Below are 23,115 nucleotides of genomic sequence, written 5' to 3'. Positions count from 1 at the left end.
AGTGTTTATAGAATTAAAGTGAATAGCTTAATAATTGCTAGGCAGTTGACAAATCCAGGACCAATGTAGTTTGATTTTTTTAAATATAAGTAATAAAATTTTGTGAAATCATTCCTTTTATTATCTCACATTTTTTAAGTGACTCAAAAGATTTTTTTTTTTGTACTGGATTTCTTATAGGTGAATAAGCTAAGGATTTTGGATGTTCAGCAGTTGCGAGGTTTAGAGAATTGCTGTGTAAGTAGTCAGAGTAATTATTAAGATCAGGAGTCCTGGAGTCAGACTGACTGGTTTCAAATCTAGATTCTGCCACCTCAAAGCATGAGACTTGGGAAAGTTACCTAATCATTCTGTACCTTCCTTTCCTCATTTTAAAAATAGATTAATAATCCATAGGGTATTGTGATGATTAAATGCATGTAAAGTATATAGAATGGTGTTTAGGACATAGTTAGAACTCAATTTTGTCATTTTTGTTATGTATTTAAAAGTTCTTCATTATTTCCTTCAAAGTCCTCTTATAAAGATACGAACTTGGTGGGCTGTTCAGTCTCATAAGAGGACAGAATAAAGGGAAGCTCTTTTAATTATTTTTCATAGTTGAGGAAGTTTATTTTACTGTTTTTCTTTAAGAACCTATGATTTGGGGCTCTCAGAAACAATGTCTCCTGTGTAACATTCATGCTTTGAATAGTTTATGTTGTTTTCTGATAACAAATTAAAACTGTAAAGAATAATGAGCAATTTTATCTTTTATTCAATCAGGAAGCACTAAGTAATATGGATGATTATGATAAAACCTGCTTGGAGTCTGCATTGGTTGGTGTTTGCAACATTGTTCAGCAAGAATGGGGTGGTGCAATCCCTTGCCAGGTAGTGATCAATTCTTTTTCATTGCCCTAAGTTAAAAACATTAACCACTGAGGCGCTTCGATTTTCTTCAAGCTCTGACACAGCGTCATTGTAATGTCTATGAACTATATTCTACACTCTTGGTATCTTTTTAAAAGAAGGCAGTAAATCAACACTAATATGCTCAGAAAGCAGCACAATTATGCCTTAAGGAAGGTATCCTCCTAGTAAACTGACTTCTTGCAAAATAGTAGTTTGTATAAAACACAAAGGGCTCACAGTGGAATTTTAGAACACTCCCTGGAAGGGTTGATTATAGTTTTTGAGTAACAGAATTATAAACATCAGTACACTGTAGTTCTGACCTTCATTATCTTGACGTAGCATTTTATTCAGCAAACTTCTTTTTTTAAAAGATTTCATTGGGGGAAGGGAACAGGACTTTATTGGGGAACAGTGTGTACTTCGAGGACTTTTTTCCAAGTCAAGTTGTTGTCCTTTCAGTCTTAGTTGTGGAGGGCACAGCTCAGCTCCAGGTCCAGTTGCCTGTTAGTTGCAGGGGGCACTGCCCACCGTCCCTTGCGGGACTCGAGGAATTGAACTGGCAACCTTGTGGTTGAGAGCCCACTGGCCCATGTGGGAATCGAACCGACAGCCTTCAGAGTTAGGAGCACGGAGCTCCAACCACCTGAGCCACCGGCCGGCCCCTATTCAGCAAACTTTTAACCACCACAACTACAAAGTGAGCAGTATGGATGTCATAAAATCAGTTGTCCTTTACTTAGATCCATAGTATGTCCATCCACTTAGCATCAAATCAGAGTAGAGTAGTAGCAGAAAAAGAATTGGAAGTTTGCTATACACAGGTACTTTGAGAAGTAGTAGCATATTTTAAAGAAGAAAAGTTGCTAAAAGGAAAATCATAACATTGTAGTCTACAACAGGAGTGAGCAAACTTTTTCTGCTTGGGCTTTGCAGGTGTCTGTGGCAACTCTTCAACTTCAGTATCATAACATGAAAGCAGCCATAGATAATAAGTAAATAAATGGGCATGCATGTGTCTCAGTAAAACTTTATTTACAAAAACAGGTAGTGGCCATAGTGTATGATTTTTAGGGTCAAACAGAATTCCTCAGTAGTGTCAGTGGCATCACTGGTATTTATTTTTTAATTAAAAATAAAATTGTGGTTGCCTGGGAGTGAGGAAAGAGTAGGGGCTGACTCAAATGAAGCACGAGAGAATATGGCAAGTGATGGAATTCATTATCTTGATTGTAGAAGTGGTTGCATCACAGAAAGCAGTTGTCAGAACTCATAGAACTGTGTACTAAAAAGGGTGAATTTTATTGCATGTAAATTATATCTCAACCCAACGTTTTTTGTTTAAGTTGTTTTTCCTTACTATAAAATGACTGTTTTTTTAGGGTATGAAACCCTGGGTTAATAATAACCCTGAGCTACTATTAAAAAGTTAAATCACTAATGGATACTTGCTAAAAAAAAGCCAGTAAATCCGTTTTGATCAATTTCTTTTCAAAAATAAAAATGTTTGGCACCTTACTTCATAAACATTGTTTAGTGAATCCATGCATATAGAATATCTAATTTTCTAATAATATACTAAATAAATGAAGTTTTGTTGTCAATATCTACTGAACTGGAAGCTAGCAGGTAGCAGTTTCATTTACTACTTCTTCAGTAGTTTTAGAGAAGAAACTCAGAAAATATGTGCACCAGGAAGATTTCTACCTTTTAATGTTTTTCTTCCTTTGCAAAAAGGGAGAATCTGAATTTAAGATGTATTGTACCCTGAGGGCAAGGGGCTGGGCCTGAATCCACATAGACTTAGTTAATGAGTTTTGGGGTGAACAGGTCAAAACACTGGACTAGAGGTGGAAGTTATTAGTGATTGTTTTTATAATCAGTTACATCAAACAGATTTGTTTTAATGTTAAATTTTCTTAACCAACCTTTTAGACAGCTGGACTGTGTCTTCATTTGATATGTAAAATCTGTCTCATTTTGACATTACATGAACTATTTCATTATCACACAGTATCTGAAGAAGCTAGTGGCAGAAGTAAATCATTGAATAGCGATTATTGGTATTTAGAAGAGGAAATTACCTTGTAGTCAATTGACTATCTTCCCAAAAGATGACATCGCTCCAGGTGATAGGAAAAGAGTGAAAATACTCCTCCCCTGGAATGCTGGGAAAGTCTGCCCCACACAGGATTGCTTTGAAGCAGTGAGGAAAAGGACTGTGACTTAGCCGCTATCTATTGTTGGTATATTTTGAAGACTTTCACATTACAGATTGATTAAGAATGCATTTTAATAGGCTTTTATAAATACATTTTTAAAGCAGTTGTCATTCTTATTGAGCAGGGTAGTCTGTCATCTTTGAAAATAGTGTCAAGTTTCCGACTTCTGTGCCGGTACTTCTTAGGGACACATGTAAAATAGGTCCTCATGCTATTTTTCACATCAGTGCTTAGGTGCCACCTCTTTATCTAAGAGATAGGATTCTAATTTTAATACAATTAACTCAGAATAAGTTATGAATGTTTTTGTCCTTTTTTTAAGTGTTCATAGGCATGTGCTTTTTAAAAAAGGTTTAATTAGATAAAATAAAATAAATTGCATAGGTCTTAAGTATACAGTTCACTGAGTGTTGATGAATGCATACACCTGCTCCAGTTAAGACATGGGGCATTTCCATTACCCCACAGAGTTTTCTGCTGCCCCTTTTTAGTCAGCATCCCCTCATGCCCCAGGACCCCTGTTTGATTTATCTTAGCTTTGTTTTACCATTCTCAAACTTCGTATAGATAGAATCGTACAATGTGTCTGTCGTCTTTCACTTGACAAAAAGTTTTTGACGTTTATTCATATTGTTGTTTGTATCCCTGCAAAAGTAGGGTTTTCAGTGTTAATGCAATTAGAGTGAAATGAAAACATTGCTAAGTGAGACTGCTTTGAATGAATATGTTACTTCATATACAAACCTTCTCTCACTTTCTGAAAACAGGTTGTTCTGGTGACGGATGGCTGCCTTGGCATTGGTAGAGGGTCACTGCGTCATTCCCTAGCTACGCACAGTCAGCGAAGCGAGAGCAACAGGTTTCCACTACCTTTTCCTTTCCCATCTAAGTTATACATCATGTGCATGGCAAATTTGGAGGAGGTAATGCTTTTTACTAAGTTCTTCTTAGTTTCATTAGACACATTTTAGGACTCAGTTTATTGTTTAGCACATGTGTTCCATTAGTATTATATTGCATGTACTATAACATTGAACTCCTTTGGTTTTTAGCCAAGGCTGGTCACTGATTATATTTGAAAAGACTCTAGATCTCAAATGCTCTTTGAAAGTTCAGAGTGTTGCCCCTTCTTGGGAAATGTAGCTACTTCCCACACCCTTCACATGCTAAAGAGTTAAAATGTTCTTTTTGGTGTTAGATATTTCCCTCATTTAGGAATTCTTACGTCCTTTCCACCTGAAATGTTGACAGAAGTGTGCTTTGATTTTTTTTGTAAAGTAACGTTACTCCAATGCATGTTTTATTAAACTCTATTTCCTGGTTTTCCCATTTACTCAGAAAAGTTATTTAACCTTTCTTCACCTCAGTTCTTTTCTATCTAAAATATAGATAATAATGGTACTTACCAAAAGATGTTAGAAACAATTTGGAGGGAAAATACTGTATAAATACCAACTGTGGTCACCTCTTTGCAGAAGAGAATCTTTGCAAAACTGCTTCTGAATGAAATAGCTCTATTGGTATCATTTTATATGACATCCTTCTTTGTAACCTTGAGTCAAAACTGTTATAGCTGTTTTCCTTCTCACATTGTTAAAAAATCATCTCCGTTTATATTTATTGCCTGTGTTGTTGTGATGGGTGTGACCTTGGTGTGCTGATAATACAGTGGTACCTCAGTTTTCGAACATAATCTGTTTCGGAAGACTGTTCCAGTTCTGAAACTTTCGAAAACCGAGGCACAGTTTCCTCATAGAAAATAACACAAAATGGATTAATCCATTCCAGACCTTTAAAATCAACCCCTAAAACAGCAATTGAGCATGAATTTTACTATCTAATGATACCATAGATCCATAAAATTTACGATGTTCGTAAACTGAAATGTTCATAAACTGAGACGTTCGAAAACCAAGGTACGACTGTAATCTGGCATTTTGTGCCATTTTAAAGGGATCGTCTGTTTTGCTTTGCAGCTTCAGAGCACTGATTCCTTGGATTGCCTTGAACGTCTCATAGATTTAAACAATGGTGAAGGGCAGATTTTTACTATTGATGGCCCCCTGTGCTTGAAAAATGTACAGTCTATGTTTGGGTGAGTATATACTGAAAGCTTTTTTGCCTTCTTACAATCCATTATAATTTGATATCCAGCAATAATATCTATTTTACTATTTCTAATTGTGTCATTTTATTTTCCCCAAGTTGCACATTTTTAGTAAAATGCTTGATAGTAGTGATTTTTAAAAGTTCATTCCCTTTTAAATTAAGTATGACTAAGTCCATAATGCCTGTAGATACTGAATTCCTTATAATGACTCAGCAGTTTCAAAGATTAACTTGCTTTGGGGCTTTTCAGAATTGAAATTGCTTCACCAAAAATGTCTGATTTTGTTCTGTTTTATATATGTCAAATCATTTTGGAGTCAACTCAAAGGGAAAACAAACTTAGCATCTTGAAAAAAATTATATGTATCCTAATATTCTTCATCTAACAATTAACCATCATGTTCTAGAAAGCTGATTGATCTGGCATATACACCTTTCCACGCTGTTCTCAAGTGCGGCCACCTGACGGCAGACGTGCAAGTCTTCCCCAGGCCAGAGCCTTTTGTGGTAGATGAGGAGATCGATCCGATCCCCAAGGTCATTAACACAGGTAACTTTTTTGTCAAGTTCCTTCTTAGTTCTGGTATCCTGACTTTTTAATTTGTGGCTTTTACTTTTTTCCATCCAGAAGGGTTGAAAAGAAATGTAAATTCTGATACTCGGGTGCTGTTGTCATCAGTTACACGCTTCGGATGGGAGGATGCACTCACTGCCTAAAGGTGGCAGAGTAGTGATCTTTTGTGGTGATGATGAGGCCATGAGTTAATCTCCAATCCTAGATAATTCTAACCACCAATTACTAGAGTAAGAAATCATGGCCAGATTCACTAGCATTGAAACCCTTGAGATAATTCTTAATAGGTACTAAGATTAATTAGCATCATAATTGAGGTCAAATATGAAGGGCTAGTTTGTAGACTTGGCTGTGTGACTCTGGACAGGTCACCCCCTCTGGTTCTTATTGGCTACGTGAGTGGAAACTCTAGGTGAATGATGGTCTCTAATGTCTCAGCTCTGATATAGTGTCCCTCTCTAACCCTGCTGCTTGTGTTACGACTAAAAGTGACATGCCACTGCCTTGACCTTGTTCGCGTTGCCAGCTCTGTGCTGAGCTGAGATCGGCAAAGTGAAGACTCCAAAGTAACAAGCAGTAGTGAGAAGAGAGTTGCTCCTGTTGGAGGGTGGACTCCTTGAGTTGCGGGTACACATGAAACCATCACTGTTTCCATCACCATTGCCGCCTCAGTGCCTTGCATCACGTCAGATGCCTAGTAAATGTGGAGTAGGCAATTGTCCAGCCAACAGATGATTCAAATCAAGTGCCTAATAAATGTTCATTTCATTCTTGAGTGTATAGATTTTGAGGAGTTTTAGAGTGAAGGGCTGTGTACAGGCTTTTTATTTTTTGTGCTTTTAGCTCCTGGCTATCTGAAAGTCGGGCATCCATCTCTTTCATTGTGACTATACAGCAGTGCATTAAGCTATGTCAAATGCTGTGTTAACTTCAAACTAATTAGATTCCACTTCCCTCCCGTCCTTTTTTTTTTTTTGAGTAACTTTGAATAACTTTTCTTCCCCATATAAACTTTTAGTCCAAGATCTTTTTTATAGCTTATATTTAAATGATTTTTAAATGTAGGCCTCTTTCTACTCAAATGAAAAATATATAACTGCGTGCTTGCTTCGGCAGCACATATACTAAAATTGGAATGATACAGAGAAGATTAACTTGGCCCCTGCGCAAAGATGACAGGCAAATTCATGAAGGGTTCCATAAAAAAAAAATATATATATATATATATATATATATATATCTGCTTATGCTGATTCATTTGTTACTCAGCTAAAGAAGGTAATGATGGCAAACCTTCAGAGAAGCAGATTTCCTGATGTATTAGAAGTACAGTGTACTTAACCGTGAGCCTGATGTTTTAAAAATCGTGTTGAGGGGGATGGCCGGTTGGCTCAGTTGGTTAGAGCGTCGTGCTAATAACACCAAGGTTGCTGGTTTGATCCCCACATGGGCCATTGTGTGCTGCACCCTCCTTAAAAAAAAAAAAAATACTGTTAAAAAAAGGAAATTGTGTTGAGAATATGCCTAGAAGAAAGACTGAAAGGCAGTTCAGTAAAATATTAATAGAGGTTTCCTTTGATGGTGAATGAGTGACTTTATTTTTCTTTACAATTTATAGTGTTTTCCAAGTTTTTATACTACCTATATAATCAGAAAATAAAATTTTAAGAAGGTGCTTTGGGTTACAAGTTTTATTTTTCACTTATGTTATTTTTTACATTTTTTACTCATTGTCATATTTAGAGTACTACCTTGGTTTTGCAGAGAATGTATTCCTTGGGTCTTAACTTTTATTTTTTACTTCATTTTTTTACAACTTTTATTTTTTACTCTTTGTTGTATTTAGACTGCCACCTTCGTTTTGCCAAGAATATAGTTTTCTCAGGGAAGTATTTCTAATGCTTTACCCTGCAAGGATGGCTGCGTGGAGTTTTGGTGGAAGTGTTTGACTATGATGCCCCCTGGCGGCCTGAACGTCTCTGATTCTACAGAAGGATTTGACCTTGAAGCTTTTTTTGCCTTAGCTGGGGACCTAGCCTCATAAAAATAAAGTCTAGCTAATTTGTTATGTAACTTTAAATTCATTTAATAAAAGACAATTATCCTTATTTTTTGAGCTACTGAAAAGCAAATTTACTAGAGTTATCCAGAGAAACTTCTAATAACCTTTCTAGTCATCATATTTGAATTCCTTACTTACATTAAACATGGTTTTTGTGAAATCTAGTACATAGAAAATAACATACTTTCCTAGAGCACTAATTAGTTCTATGTTGATTACTTCTTTTCAGATTTGGAAATAGTGGGATTTATTGATATAGCTGATATTTCCAGTCCCCCAGTTCTGTCCAGACATTTGGTCCTACCTATAGCACTTAACAAAGGTGAGTTCTCTTCCTTTTCCAATAATACATATGACGCATGTTATCATCGAAAGTTATTCTTAAACGTTAGGTAGTAGGGTAGCCCATCTTGCAAAATTTGGGAAAAAGGAACAGTTACTGGATTGGATTGGAGTTTTTAAAACATGGAAACAACTAATTCTGCTGCATTACACTATGGAAAGCATATCGGCACATATTTATTGTGTGTTGCTTTGTTAATTTACAGTAGAAGTCCTCTTTACAGATGAGAATGCATAGTCCCTCAACCAGGGCTCTGCCTTTACAAGCACAGTAAGGAAGCCAAAATTGTTTTCAGAGGCTTGCCTGATAAATCTAGAGTCAAATACAGCTTCATGAGGAGAGAAACTACATGTGTTTTCTGCCAGTGCCTAGCACATAGTAGATACTCAGTAAATACTATTGAATGAATAGATGAATCCAGGCCCTTGTGAGGCTCATTACTGCAGAATAAAGCTCTCCGGGAAATGTAAAGTCATGTCCCCAAAACTCAGCATCTCTCTGAAGAATGTTAATCTCCAGCATTTTAAACTTCTCTTTTTTCTGTTCTAGGCTGACCCTCTACTTTATATTCACCAGCTTTCTCCAAGAAGTGTGTATAGTCAATCAGGTTTCTACTCACTGAGTTTTGATCACATTCCATTTATGCCAGTTATCTCAGTTGGAGAGTTAGGTATTCCATAACCCTCTATCACATATTAACAGACAGAATCTTGCTATGTTCCCACAGATGGCTTATTGTGATCATTATGTTTGTAATTTACTGTATTGTTCTCGATACTAATATTGATAACAATCAGCTTTTCCTTATTTCTAGGGTCTTGGCGGGGGGGGACAATTCTGCATGCCCATATAAACTGCCAAGAAAGAAAGTGGGCAAAATGAAGAGTTTGTGTAGGGGAACAGTGGAAAGAAGTACGGGAAGGCAGAATGGGGCCATGTTGTAAGGGCTGTTGAATGTCAAGCTAAACTGGGCAAATTCTTCCTATTGAATTAGAAAGTCTTTGAATGAGATTGAGACACAGATAGTTCCAGAAGGAAGTTAATTGTAGGAAGTTTCATCTGTCAGCAGGATGTATGAGAAAACCAGGAGTTGGAGAGTCAAGAAGCTTGTGGAGTAATTACTGTTCACCTTTGGGGGCGCCCATCCATGTGCTGCCTAAAGGCTGTCAGTGGAGACTACTCTGACATCTCTGAATCTGTGGTTCTGATTAGACGGTGTTTGAAACCCGCAGAGCACCTAGCTGAGTGTCCTAGTAGAAACTGAAAGGCTGATTTTTTGTGGGTAGCAACTTCACTGAAATATAATTCACACACCATGTACTTCACCCATTTAAACTATACAATTCAGTAGTTTTTAGTATACTTACAGAGTAGTGCAACCATCACCACATCAATTTGAGAAGCAGAATTTTAGAATTTTCACCACCCTATGAAGAAACCCTTTAGCCAGCAATTCCACCCATCCCTGCAGTCTCCCTCAGCCCCACGTAACCACGAACGTCTTTTCTATCTTTATAGATTTGCTGCTTTTGGATGTTTCATGTATATTGCATTTATATAACATGTAAAAACTGATTTTTATGTGGATATAGGAAAACCAGAATATGAGTTTTTCTTACTTGTTATATATTCTTTTTTAACTCTGTATACTTTCCTTCCAAGGCTAGAAACAGCCAAGAATATAATCGGGGTTTGGAATTTTTGTAGCTAATCTCAGTCTAACCTGTTTTCTTTTCACAGAAGGTGATGAAGTAGGAACTGGCATAACTGATGATAATGAAGATGAAAATTCAGCCAATCAGATTGCAGGCAAAATACCCAACTTTTGTGTCCTGCTCCATGGCAGCCTAAAAGTGGAAGGAATGGTGGCTATAGTTCAATTAGGGTGAGTAACTTTGTTTCCCTTTGGTTGAGTGAAAGGTAGAATCAATGTACAAAGTGAAGTATTTCCCAGACTTTTCTGAAAGAAATAGAAAGGTCCTTGTCACCTTTTTCCTCTCCCTGCTACACTCTTCCGACCTACCATCATCTTCTAAACTGCTCATTAAATGATTTCCTAGAATAAGTACATAATGAGCTTCTTAATTACATTGCTTTTATATTATATCCTTTCTTAGTTTTCCTCTTTCCTATTCTATCTAGGAAACCTGGGTTCAATTATAACAATACTACCAACTTGCTATAGGATCTTATGCAGTATTCATAAGCAACAAAATGAGATACAACTAAATGAAAAAAGATGCTGATGTCATTCATTGAACATTTTACTGTGTGCTTCTCTAGGCACTTAACATATATTCATCCATTTAATCCCTCAAAATAACACTATACAGAAGGTATCAGTATTATCACGATTCTATAGATGAGGAAACTGAGGCTTAGAGAGGTCAAGAAACTTGCTCAAGGTCACATAGCTAGTAAATGAAAGAGCCAGGATTCTTACCCTTGCCTTCTGACTCCAGAGCCCATGCTTGTAACCACTCTGTTATATTCCTTCCCAATGAGGAAAGCCCTTCTAGCTTCCACATTCACTGCAGTCTCAAAAGTTGTAACACTTATCTGCTTCTTTCTGTAATATCTGTTGTTAGGAAAGAAGAGGTGACTGATCATCTTTTGGTCAGCACCTGGAGCTGACTAATGTAGACGAAGACCAAGAGGTTAGGAGTACTCAGAAAGCATGGCTCCATTTCTGCTTGAGTTAAAATTAGATGGTCCAAAACGAAAACTGCAGTTCTTGTTAGGTATTAGTTTGCTGTATTTCTTGGTACCCAAGCTACTTGTACAGGCTCTGAATATGAGAATCACCTGGAGCCCTTTGAGAAGTGGGAACAGAGCTGGCTGATGGCTTTGTGCTCTTTGTTCCAAGGGCTCCTCTGTGTTGGTGCTCTTATTGCTTACCACCCCACCCCTGCAGCTACTTGCTGCCCTTGTGATGTTTCTTCTCTTTCAAGACTGGTTTTTATTTCCATATCTACATAAGTGAGTACAAATACATTGTCCCAGAGGAATGGTACGATTTTAGGGGGCAGCAGTGTGCATTTTCAGGTTTAGGATTTGGATTTAGTAAAATTAAAGCACCTGATTTCAAAGCTGACCCATGTCACTCAAGAGAAAATCACAGGTTAGACTTATTTAACTTGCCAGTCCCAGGCTTGATGTTCTTCTGATTTTTCATCTTCTCTCTATCTAGTCCTGAATGGCATGGAATGCTCTACTCCCAAGCTGACAGCAAGAAGAAATCAAACCTCATGATGTCTCTGTTTGAGCCTGGCCCAGAACCTCTCCCATGGCTAGGGAAAATGGCACAGTTGGGTCCCATTTCAGGTATAACCCAGATCAGATTTTATTTATCTTGGCTTTGTTTTCTCTCTGCTGTTCTGAATGGCTGACTGTGCAGTCAGAGAGCTGCGTGATCTCCCTTATGGATGTGCTGTGGTCTCTGATGCTGGATACGTACATGGAGAACCCCAGAAAGTTTGATGTGTGAACTTTAACTTTATAGCTCAGGAAGAACCAACGTTTAAGCTAAATACATATAAATGCTCCAACCACTTAGAGTGAAAAGCTACTCTCCACAAATGTTTTTTTCCTTAATGTCAATTTTCCTTAGTATAATTTTCAACCCAGGTAACTCCCAGGCATTCCTAGGTAATTGAATCCCCTTCCTTCTTGAAAACTGTTTTCCCTTGGCTTTCGGAACATTGCATTCTCCTGGTACTTTTCTTTTTTACAACTTTTCTTTTTCTTGTTATCTTTTCTTCTTCTTGCCTTATGATTCCAAGATGTTGTTCTTGGCCTTCTTCTCTCGGGTTACTACTCTCTCCTGGTTACTTCATAAGCCATTATAGCTTCAGACTCCCCCAGATCTATAACTCTAGTCCTGCTTGATCTCTCCCTGCAATTTGCATATTGTTTTTCCACTTTCCAGTTGGACCTCTGCCAGTCCCAAGCTCAATATGTTTGTTATAGGAACTACTGTCTCACACCCCTTCCCTCTTAAACTGTTCCTTTTTCTGATTTTCCTGCTCCTTCTGATGGAGGCCTTATATCTTAGGTACTCAGGCTTCAACTGTAGAGTCGTCCTTGATTCATCTGGACCTGTTTCAATTTCAGGAACATCTACCAAGCAACCTATTTTATACCGGGTCTAAAGGATAAAAGAGTTAGCAGAAGTTGCTCAAAGTCTAGTGGAAAGTGGAATAATAAACACAAACTGACACAAGAGCAGAGTTGGCCTGGAGGAGGGGATGATCTCCTCTGCCTAAAGGACTCGGGAAAATCTTCACAGAGAAGACCTACCCTAAGTAGAGTTGGCGGGGGTGGGAGGGTGGGGACTTGTGGAACTCGTGACGGAAGAAGGGCACCCTGGATTAAGGAAAACACCTATAGAAAAGAAAGGAGCGCTGGAGCACAAAATGTGAGGATGGGAGCGGGGACAGATAGTAGGTTACAGGTGGGCAGTGGCTAGAGCATGCAGGCCTCATTTGAAATGCGAAGAATTGAGGCTTTATTCTGCCACTGAAGGGGAGTATGTGATCGGATCCTTCTAGCTATGATGAGAACAGTGGCGACACCAATGAAGAGACTTTGTATTCTAGGTATTGGTGCCCCCTGGAGTTGTGCAGTAAGGCCAGAATCCAAGTCAGAGATAGTAAGTTTGCATTTAGAAAGATAATTGTGGTGTGTGGATTTGAAAAGGTAAGGACATGGCTGCAGTTAGAAGTCAACTGATAGTCCTGGAGATCGGAAGGTGAGAACCAGCACAGGAGGGCAGAGAAGATGGGATCCATGCAAGAGATATGAAGGGGGTAGAATCAACAGTGTTTATACAGGAGAATAAAGGAAAGAGTTGAGAATGATCCCAGGTTTCTATCCTGGTCTGCAGGGGGACGGGTGGTACTATTAGTTGAAACAGAACAGAGGAGGAAGGATGGATTTGGGAAGAGCATCTTTGTGGTTGGTGAGTTTAGCCTGTGAGATTTAGGTGGAGATGCCTAGAGACAAATCCTGGAAGAGTCGAGTTCGGGAGAGAGGGCAGAGTTAGAAACACAATTTTTAGTTACAAGCATATCACTGATAGTTACAATGGTGAGAAGGAGATTAGTTAGGGCAATGGTTCTCATATTTGATTTTTTTGTATACAAAAATAAACCAGGAAAACTTCTGTAAAAATCCTGTTTCCTAGGCCCCACCTACAGAGACGCGGATTCAGTAAGGTCTGGATTCAGGCCAGGACTGCACAGTTTTAATACTGCCCATGTGATTACAATCGAGGTGATCCATACCACATTTTAAGAAGCCCTAGCCCCAGGAAAGAGTATAGATTAAGGCAAAAAGAAAGCCAAGGACCAGACCCCAGAAAGGGCCAACTACTGGGGGCAATGGAAAGGGTGCTAGTAAAGGAACATGAGAAGGAATAGGCAGATGAAAGGGGAAAGTAGTAGAAAGGGATGTTGTAGAAGCCAAGACAAATAAGAGACTGAAGAAGGAAGTACAGTGACATGGCCTCCAATGTATTGCACACACGTGCATGCATACACACACGTACATGCATACATGTGCGCACATACACACACGTGCACACATGCCAGCTCAGGTCTGAGGATGTCTTTTGCCATTGAGGCCAGAGAAGATTTTACCTGAACACAAGCCCTAGAAGTTAGGCCAAGGGTCAGCAAACTTCTTCAGTAAAGGGCCAGATAGTAAATATTTTAAGACTTTGCAGACCATAGAGTCTCTGTCGTAACTACTAAAGTCTGCCTTTGTAACTACATACATAAATGAATGGGAGTGACTGTATTCCAAAATAATTTATTTATGGACACCACTATTTGAATTTTATATCATTTCCATATGTTATGAAATATTTTGATATTTTTCCCCTCAGTCATTTAAAAGTATAAAAACTACTCCTAACTCAGAAATAGGCGACAGGCCGTAGTTTGCCAACTGTTGAGCTAGGATCCAGGCACTAGTGTGTCAAAGCTCACACATGGGCAGGAGACTTGACTTCAGTTCCAAACAAGACAAAGAACTGACATCTAGAGCAAAGCTGGGAATGTAGAAGGCCTGCCCCTCAGTGAAAGGAAGCAGAAAAAGTCTACCCTTTGTTTCTACCTGCTTTTCCAGATGTAAAGAAATTTTCAAATCTATGAGGAATTGAAGCCCAAGTCCTGCACCATGCAGACTGTACTAACCCCTTCTGGAGTGGGGCCTTCTAAAACCAAACAATACAGAAACTGGTTCTGAAGCAATGCAACCGTGGTGCAGCCTCCAGAAGCTAATGGCTCAATGGGAATAGCTCTACATCCCAGGAGGATTAGCGCCTTGAGAACTTAATTTGTAAGAGACTGTAGAGTGAGCATTTTAAATGGTTAGAGTTTTAGGAAGAACTAGAAAGAGGAAAGAAGAGGACACTGAATCACGAGTCATTTGATCTTGACAGTTAGCTTTTTGGTGGCTTTATAAGAGTAGCTTCACTAGATGGTTAGCCAGGAGACAAGTTGAGGCATGAATTAAAATGAAAGATGACAAGTTTGGTCACCAAGAAGAGAGAAATAGGGCAGCAATTGGAGGAGAACACAGGACAGGGAGGGAGCGAGGGTGGAGGGGGGTGTGTGTGTGTGTGTGTGTGTGTGCATTCGTTAGGATGGAGAGATTCCTCACCTGTTTCATGTAGTCTCTCTCTAGCATTCCTACATTCATTCTGCCTTTTCTCGTTGCTCTCACCTAGTTTTGGCTGTGTTTACTTTTTACTTAGATCAGAGGTCAGCTAACTACGGCCTGCAGGCCAAACTAGCCTACTGCCTGTTTTGTAGATAAAGTTTTATTAACAGGCACCCTCATTCCTTTTCCACTCCTGCTTCAATGGCAGAGTTGAGTAGTTGAAACAGAGACCATGTCACCCACAAGGCCTAACGTAGTTACTGTCTGGCCCTCTACAGTAAAAGTTTGCCCACCCCTGACCTAGATACTGTGATGGTTTTCACCAGATACCTGTCTATCACCTGAGGTGGTAGCATTCAAACTCCTTTCTGCCTGGCTTCCAACCGAGCAATGCTCAGCTTGTTATACGTATTCTTCACTCAAATTGAACTGCTCTTTACTCTGCCTTATTTTATATTCTTTTTTCCCTCTGGGTCTGTTCTTTTCAATGAGGGTAATAAGAGCTAACATTTCATTGAATTTAACTTTGTTCTGGACACTGTGCCAGACAGAATGAAATGTATCATCTCATTTAATCCTCACAACAGTTTTATGAGGTTGGGATTGCCATTGTGGTACAAAGTAATAATTGGTCATAAAACCTACGTTAGAGGGTTGTCGATAGCATTTATTGAGGGAATGTGTATAAAGTGCCTGATAGAGTAGGCACACAATAATGGTAGATCCTGCTGTTTTTATTTATTTTTTAAATCAAAGCATGCAAAATAGTACTGTTGTTTATACCTACCCCTTCTACTCCTAATTCTGTTCCTAGAGATAATTACTGTATTTTGCCATATACAGTGTGCACTTTTTTGCCCAAATTTGTGAGGGAGAAATAAGGATGTGCGTTATAGATGGGTAGTACTAATTCCATATCTATAGAAATGTTTTTGATGCTTTTATTTATGATTATGATTTAAAAGTGTGACTCTAGAAATCAGTAATGACATCCGTATGCAAAATAATACCCTGGAATACGATAATCAGTTTTGTTGAAATTGCAACAACGAAGAGTTCTTGGCCTTCTATTATGCGTAAATATCATAAATGTGTTACCAGTACATAAAATTTCTTGTACCATAATATGTTAAAAAATAAATGCTAAAATTCCTTTATAATACAAAAAAACAAGTACCTAAATGTAAACAAATGAAAATTTGAATTAAAAAATTAAAATGAAAGATTTTTCCCCCTGAAAATTTGGACCAAAAATGTAGGTGCACATTATACATGGCAAAATACAGTACTTTCAACTTTTGTTTCTTTTGGTATTTATATTTCTAAATAATATAAGTATCTATTTCTTGCTTTTTTTTCATTTTTAAATGTCATTTTTTTACTTTTTAAAGATGACCACTTAGCTCTCTTACCACCACCATCCCCACCCATCACCCAGGAAGCACATTTTCCCCTTCCTTTATCCTTCCAGTGTTCTTTCTGGTTAAATAAGTATTTTATCCTTGTTAGATGATATAAATGTTATTTATGACTAAGCCGTGAGGTATACCAAGTTACATTTGTTTGTCTTGCAGCTCTTTGTCCTCTACCCCAGTTGTTACTTTCTTAGAATTTTTTTCTTTTTTCTAATAAGATAAATGTAGTCTGACTGACTTCAGTTAAAAGGAAGGTTATTGGAAAGACACTGAGGTTCCTCAGAGGTGCCAGAAAAGAGCTGGGCAGCCAGGCTGTGGGGAGCCGGCCACACATGAGTGTAAGTGTAGCCCCCACTCCAGCTTGCTCATGGCCTTCCTCTACTTTCTTTCCTTTTTTTTTTTTTTTTTTTGCCCTTTTTTTGTGTACTTATCACTAATTCCTGCCTATGTGCAATACAATACATTGTTCAGGTACTTTTGTCCTTTTCCTTTTTGTATTTCTTAGTCGTCTCCCTTCCTCTTGTTTCATAAATGGACTGATTGTTCTCTCAGCCTATTGCATAGCTGTCATCCTGAGTCTTCCCTTCACATCTCTCCGGTGGGTCTCCTATTTCATGAATCCTCCTGAGAAAAAGGAATATGGGAAGTAAATGTTTGAAATCTTGCATATTTGGAAATGTCTGTATTTCATCCCTGACATTCGATTGCCAGTTTGGTTGGGTATTGAGTTCTAGGTTGGAAATCATCTTCCCTTAGAGTTTTGAAACATTGATGTGTTGTCTCTTCTGGCTTCCTGTGTTGCTGTTGAGAGTCTAGTGCCATGCTGACTGCCTGGGCTTTGACCCCGATCTGTATTTCCTCTGTGCTCCTTGTAGCTCTTCTTCGTGTCCCTGGTGTTCTGGATTTTCAGGATGACATACCTCGCTGTTCTCGTCATTCGTTGTGCTGGGCCCTCAGTGGGCCCTTCCATCTGGCAGTTCATATTCTTCAGTCCTGGGAACATGAATTATGTCTTTGATTTTCCTCTCTCTCTATTCTCTGTTCTCCCTTTCTAGAACATACATTTATGGTTTGTATGTGCGTGTGATTACCTTACCCATTTTTCCATTTTTTTTCTTTTTCTACCTTCTGTGAGGCATCTTCAACTTTATGTTGCAACTGTTTTTTTTCCTGTTATCATATTTCTTATTTCTAAGAGTCTTCTGTTATTTTTTCATAAGTGCAGTATTTCTTGTCTGCTAAGCCAGTTTCCACTTACAGGTTCCAAACAATTAGAGACAGTACAAGATAGACTATTATTAGATGTTCAGATTTTTGGTGCTGATACTGAGTGCTATAGGATAGAAGGGTCTAGAGAAATCACTGCCTGCCAGAAAAAGTTGGGACAACTTTATGGAGAAGGTAGGATAGTATCTGGACCTGGAATGTAGGTCAATTTGGATAGGTGAAGAACAGCAGTGTTGAATGGTTGAAAAAGTGCTGACCTTGGAACTAGACCCAGCGGAGTGAAACCTGGGAAGGTCCAACCTCTCTGAGCCTCAGTTTCCTGGGACTAATAATATCTACCCCCTGGGTTGCTGTAAGGAGAAACATTATACATGTGAAGTGTTTGGCGCATAGTTTGGATTGAATAAACATTCTTGATAAGTTTCTTGAGGCCAGAAAAGTATCTTTTCTAGCCACACTTCTAGCACAGTGCCTGCTATATAATGGGGTCTTACTATAGATAATGAATGAATAAGTGAGTGAGGAAATAAATGAATGAGGAAAGGGGAGCTTTCCAGGCAGGAGAAATAACAGAGATAGTGGCAGGGAAGTTAGAAATTAGCATGTTGCATGGGAAAGGACTGTTGGGATTTTGGTCTGACTGAAAAGGTTTATATAGAGACAAGTATTCATGGAAATATGTCTGGAGAGCTGGGTCAGTACTTTTTGGAGAGGTCTAGAGTGGGGGAGTGGTGTGGGGCCAGTATAAGGCATTTAAATTAATTACCAAATCAGGGTTAGAAAACTTCTGGTTCAATTAGAAACTGGGCTAATTCCAGTTTTCAACATGAACATTTGGGACATAAGCTTTCTAACTTGGGAAAATGATTCCTGCTGTGTCTACCCCAGAAGGTGGTAATAAGGATAAAATAAGCCAATAGATGTAAGTACACTTTGTAAGTTTGTGGCAAAGTTTCATTGGCTCAGGAAGCCAGTAGAAAAATAAGAACCATTGTTTGTCCCATGTGGCTATAAAACCAACATGGCTTTAATTCTTTGAACACAATAAACTAATAAGCCATGATAAGGTGGCGTATGTTTCATCAAAAACTATTTCTTCTCTTGCCCTTATCCTTAATTTGGCTATATATAGTTTTCCTTTTTAATTTTCTCAATGCCTAGATGTACGCTGTCTAAACCAGAAGTCACTAGCCACATGAGGCTATTTAAATTTAATTAAAATAATGAAACTGCAGTTCCTCAGTGACAGTGGTCACACGCCAAGTGTTCATTGGCCACGTGGGCTAGGGCCTACCATTCTGTCATAGCAGGAAGTTGTGTTGGAGAGTGCTGGGCTAAATTACATAGAATTGCAGTATGTATGTTTACATATATTTTTAAATAGTACCTTAGTATTTGTTGTATGTATTAGCTTTATCCTCTCTGACTTTAATTTATAATTGAAACGTCTTTCTTTAAAAACATTAAGCTGTTTTTTACTTACATGAGCCTCGGTTGATTTCTACTGAGAGCAAGTTCCCTAACCTGGCTGAAGCTAATGGATTTTCTTAATTAGGGAAGTAACAGGATATAAAAGATTGAATGATTCAAAGAGCTTCTAGCTTAATTGGAAATGTAATTGATTATGTTTTGCCAGCTGTCATTTCAAGAATGTCTTTTTCTTTTAAGATGCTAAAGAAAACCCTTACGGTGAGGATGACAATAAGAGCCCATTCCCCCTGCAGCCCAAAAACAAACGCAGTTATGCCCAGAATGTGACTGTCTGGATTAAACCCAGTGGCCTGCAGGTAACATTACCATTCACGTTGCTTTCCACTGGGCAAAAGGGGGAGGCAGGCAGACATGTGATTTGATTTTCCTTTCCTTTGATATTTAGTAATTCATTTACTTCTAATGTTTGTCATTATTTCCAGAAAGGATTTGAGGTAGCCTACGGTAAAACACATATACGAGTATAGCAAAATCCTTTTTACAAAATTTAGAGCAATACAAAACCTAGAGGAACAGGAAAGACAATTGTGCCAGGAACCGAAGGCAAAATGACAATTGTATTTGAGCAATTTGGCTCTGAGCTTCCTGCTACCAAGGTCACAAAAGAAACATGTAGGGTTTTTATGTTAAATAGTGTTGTATGTCTGATAAAAGGAAGCATTTCAGTTCTAGAGAGTCTCATTTTCCTGGCATTGAATTTTAACGTAAAATTTTTGACATGCTGAGGCATTAGATAACATAATGAGTGTTATCTTTAACGATTATGAAAAAGATGTAAAAATCTTCAGGTGGTTATTTCTTCCATCCCCACAATAGAACCCAAACCATAGCATTCCACTGTCATTCCTTAAAACACTTTCATGGGAAGCTAAGAGTATACTATTATCAAGATATGTTCCTTTCAGGCAAGGTACTCGGTGCCATTTCTCCTTCAACTGACATAAAGTCATTTATACCTTTTTTTTTTTTAAAAAAAGGGTGTGTGTGTTTTTAAATATGACATTTTTAATTTTTTTTTAACTTTATTTTTTTTTACTTTATTGGGGAACAGTGTGTACTTCCAGGACTTTTTTCCAAGTCAAGTTGTTGTCCTTTCAGTCTTAGTTGTGGAGGGCGCAGCTCAGCTCCAGGTCCAGTTGCCTGTTAGTTGCAGGGGGTGCAGCCCACCATCCCTTGTGGGAGTCGAAACCGGCAACCTTGTGGTCGAGAGGACGCACTCCAACCAACTGGGCCATCCGGGAGCTCAGCGGCAGCTCAGCTCAAGGTGCCATGTTCAATTTTAGTTGCAGGGGGCGTTGCCTACCGTCCCTTGTGGGACTTGAGGAATCGAACTGACAACCTTGTGGTTGAGAGCCCACTGGCCCATTTGGGAATCGAACCAGCAGCCTTCGGAGTTAGGAGCATGGAGCTCTAACCACCTGAGACACTGGGCCGGCCCCATTTATACCTATTTTTAAAAATCACTTTTGGACCGTTCTTCTCATTTGAGTTTCATTTGGTTTTTTCCCTTTGTTCCTCCAATGAATCCAGCCCAAGCCAGATGAGAAGAGGCAGTCAGGCCACCTAACAGCAGAAGTGGCTTCTGTTGATGACATAGTCTCTTCTAGTTCCCTTTCATTGAGACTGGACACATCCTGCCATGGCTAGGGCGCAGGGGTATCTTTTCTTCATTGGAAAATCAGGTTCTCCCTCTTTCCTGCCATCCCTAACCCCAGTACTTCCCTATCAGAAAGATATCTGAATGTTTCTAAAATTATTTTTTAAATTTTATTTTGGTCTGGGTATTTTTTTATTGTAGTGAAATACACATATCATAAAATTTATCATTTCAACCATTTTAAAGTATACAATTCAGTGACATTTAGAACAATCACAGTGTTATATAACCATCACTACTATCTAGTTCCAAAACATTTTGTCACCCCAAAAGGAAACCCTGTACCCATTAAGCAAGTCACTATATTCCCGTCTTCCCCCAGCCCCTGGCAACCACTAATCTGCTTTCTTTGTGTATGTACCTATTCTGGATAGTTCATATAAATGGTACCATGTAATATGTGGCCTATGTTTGGCTTCCTTCCACTAAGCATAATGTTTTCATCATTCATTCATGTTGTAGCGTGTATCAGTACTTCATTCTTTTTGATGGCTGAGTAATAGTCCATTATATAAATATGTTACATTTTGTTTATCCATTCATTCAGTTGATGAACATTTGAATTGTTTCTACCTTTTGGCTATTCCAAATAATGCTATTGTGAACATTTATCAAATTAATTTTTTTCTTTTTTCTTTTTTCTGGGCTGCTGCTGTTGTAACTAAGAAATCATGGCCAAATCCAAGGTCATGAAGATTGACCCCCTACGTTTTCTTATAAGAGTTTTATAGTTTTAGCTCTTACATTTAGATTCATTTTGAGTTAATTTTTTGTATGTGGTGTGAAGTAAGGGTCCACCTTCATTCTTTCGCATGTGACTATCCAGTTGTCCTAGCACCATTTGTTGAAAAGACAATTCTTACTCCTATTGAATGGTCTTGGCACCCTTGTCAAAAAGCAGTTGGCCAAATATGTATGTATGGGGTTACTGGGTGTGTGTTTGTGAGACAAGTTCATATCTGTCACTAAGGGATTTATTATCATCGAGCATTTTGAAGGAGGGAGGTCCTTTACAGATGTTGAACAGAACAGTGCCATTAACTCAGAAGGGATCCTCATCTTGACACTCTGGTCTTGTTTTCATTTCTTTAAACATTGCAAGTCTTCCTTTGGTGTTCTTTCCCTTTACCACAGAATTCTAATGTTGAATTCTTTTTACCCTTGATAGACAGATGTACAGAAGATTTTAAGAAATGCAAGGAAACTACCTGAAAAAACACAGACATTCTATAAGGTGAGACTGTCAGAATTACAGTGGAAGAAGGTAAGCCCAGGGATGGGTGCCAGAAATAAGTGGTTCACAGTTGTGTCCGGTACCAGAGTGAACATGGACAGGGATTAGAAATGTATGCCTTGTGCCTCAGTTTTTTTCATTGGTAGTCGTAGAAATGATAGGTCCTTTGCTGCCCTAAAATCCAAGAATTGGAAGTATTTCAATGGCCTGGTTCTAGGCAGAAGAGCTTCTCGGTATTGGTGCTGCTGTGAGTGGCTGAGGGAAGGAGCTGAAAGGACCTGAACCCTCCTCACCACTCCCGTATGGGTATCCAGACTAACCCCAGGCAACCATTGTGACTCCTCGGATGGTGCTTGGCCAGAATATTCTTACTGTACCAGAGAAGCTGCTTCCAGGAATGACTTCTAAAATTGCACGTTTGTGAATCGCAAAAGGACGGCCCTCGCAATCATACTTAACTAATCCAGAACCATTAATGGAGGGAATTAAGTTACAAGAGGTAGAGTGGAGTGTGGGGCATTTAAGCTCAGTTGTTTTCTCTGGTCCTGGTGTTTGGCTGAAATTAAATTAAGTGGCACTGTGAGGTATGCCACGTTGTCAGTTGTGCCCTAGCTTGCTCATCTTAACATAGGGTGCACACAGCCAGCCCCAGGCTAGCTTTTCTTCCAGAGAACGTACATGCTACTTTATCTGGATGTTACCTCATTACCTTTAAGGCAGTATCGTCTTCAAACCTAATTACATAGTGAGCTGATGAAATCAAGCAAGAGCCACCTTAGTCAGAGTTCAAGCAGAGAGCTGCTCTGCCCGCCATGCCCCGCTCCCTGAAGCCCGTAACTCCCACAGGCCCTTGCTGACCACTGCTTGGCTGTGTCCCTGTCCCTGCAGAGCTCTCCACACACGATCGCCTATTTAAGGTGGCACACTTGTACTTGGGCCTTCTTCTGAACTTTGCACTTGTTAACAGATGATAGTGGAGAGTTGGTCAGAAAGCCCACTTCTCTTTTCTGGTTTTATATAATCCTCCATGTCAGAGCTGAGAAGGGCCTTTACCAGGCGATTGCGCCATCCCTGCAATGGGCAAGTGGTGGTCCTTGTCATTTTGTAACTGAGGCCATTGAGACTGAGAGCGGCTACCCCACTTGCCCAGGTCACACTGCTAAGTGGCTGATGGGCACTTCCTGTTTCTCTGCTTCCATCCACTATGAGACCTTTCTGTGG

The 23,115-nt window shown here is 39.0% G+C and overlaps 1 protein-coding gene across 4 annotated transcripts in view; it reads left to right on the top strand.

The window, feature by feature from the left end:
• The window catches only part of INTS14 (integrator complex subunit 14), a 28,712-nt gene that overhangs the window by 3,913 nt on the left and 1,684 nt on the right, over positions 1 to 23,115 (top strand). For 3 of the 4 annotated variants that reach the window (XM_081047305.1, XM_081047303.1, XM_081047304.1), the window contains 9 exons: positions 766 to 873; positions 3,884 to 4,039; positions 5,093 to 5,211; positions 5,633 to 5,775; positions 8,091 to 8,183; positions 9,945 to 10,089; positions 11,395 to 11,528; positions 19,181 to 19,299; positions 21,829 to 21,894. In XM_081047305.1, coding sequence (XP_080903431.1) covers positions 766 to 873; positions 3,884 to 4,039; positions 5,093 to 5,211; positions 5,633 to 5,775; positions 8,091 to 8,183; positions 9,945 to 10,089; positions 11,395 to 11,528; positions 19,181 to 19,299; positions 21,829 to 21,894 — 1,083 coding nt within the window. Of the gene's footprint in view, positions 1 to 765; positions 874 to 3,883; positions 4,040 to 5,092; positions 5,212 to 5,632; positions 5,776 to 8,090; positions 8,184 to 9,944; positions 10,090 to 11,394; positions 11,529 to 19,180; positions 19,300 to 20,101; positions 20,238 to 21,828; positions 21,895 to 23,115 lie in introns of those variants that run through there. The other variant, XM_081047306.1, reaches the window with a different exon arrangement.

The sequence above is a fragment of the Rhinolophus hipposideros genome (genome assembly GCF_964194185.1).
Source record: "Rhinolophus hipposideros genome assembly, chromosome: 5".
In the NCBI taxonomy this organism is placed as follows: Eukaryota; Metazoa; Chordata; class Mammalia; order Chiroptera; family Rhinolophidae; genus Rhinolophus; species Rhinolophus hipposideros.
Note: the sequence above shows the minus strand (reverse complement) of the source record. Positions and strands in the feature narration are given on the sequence as shown.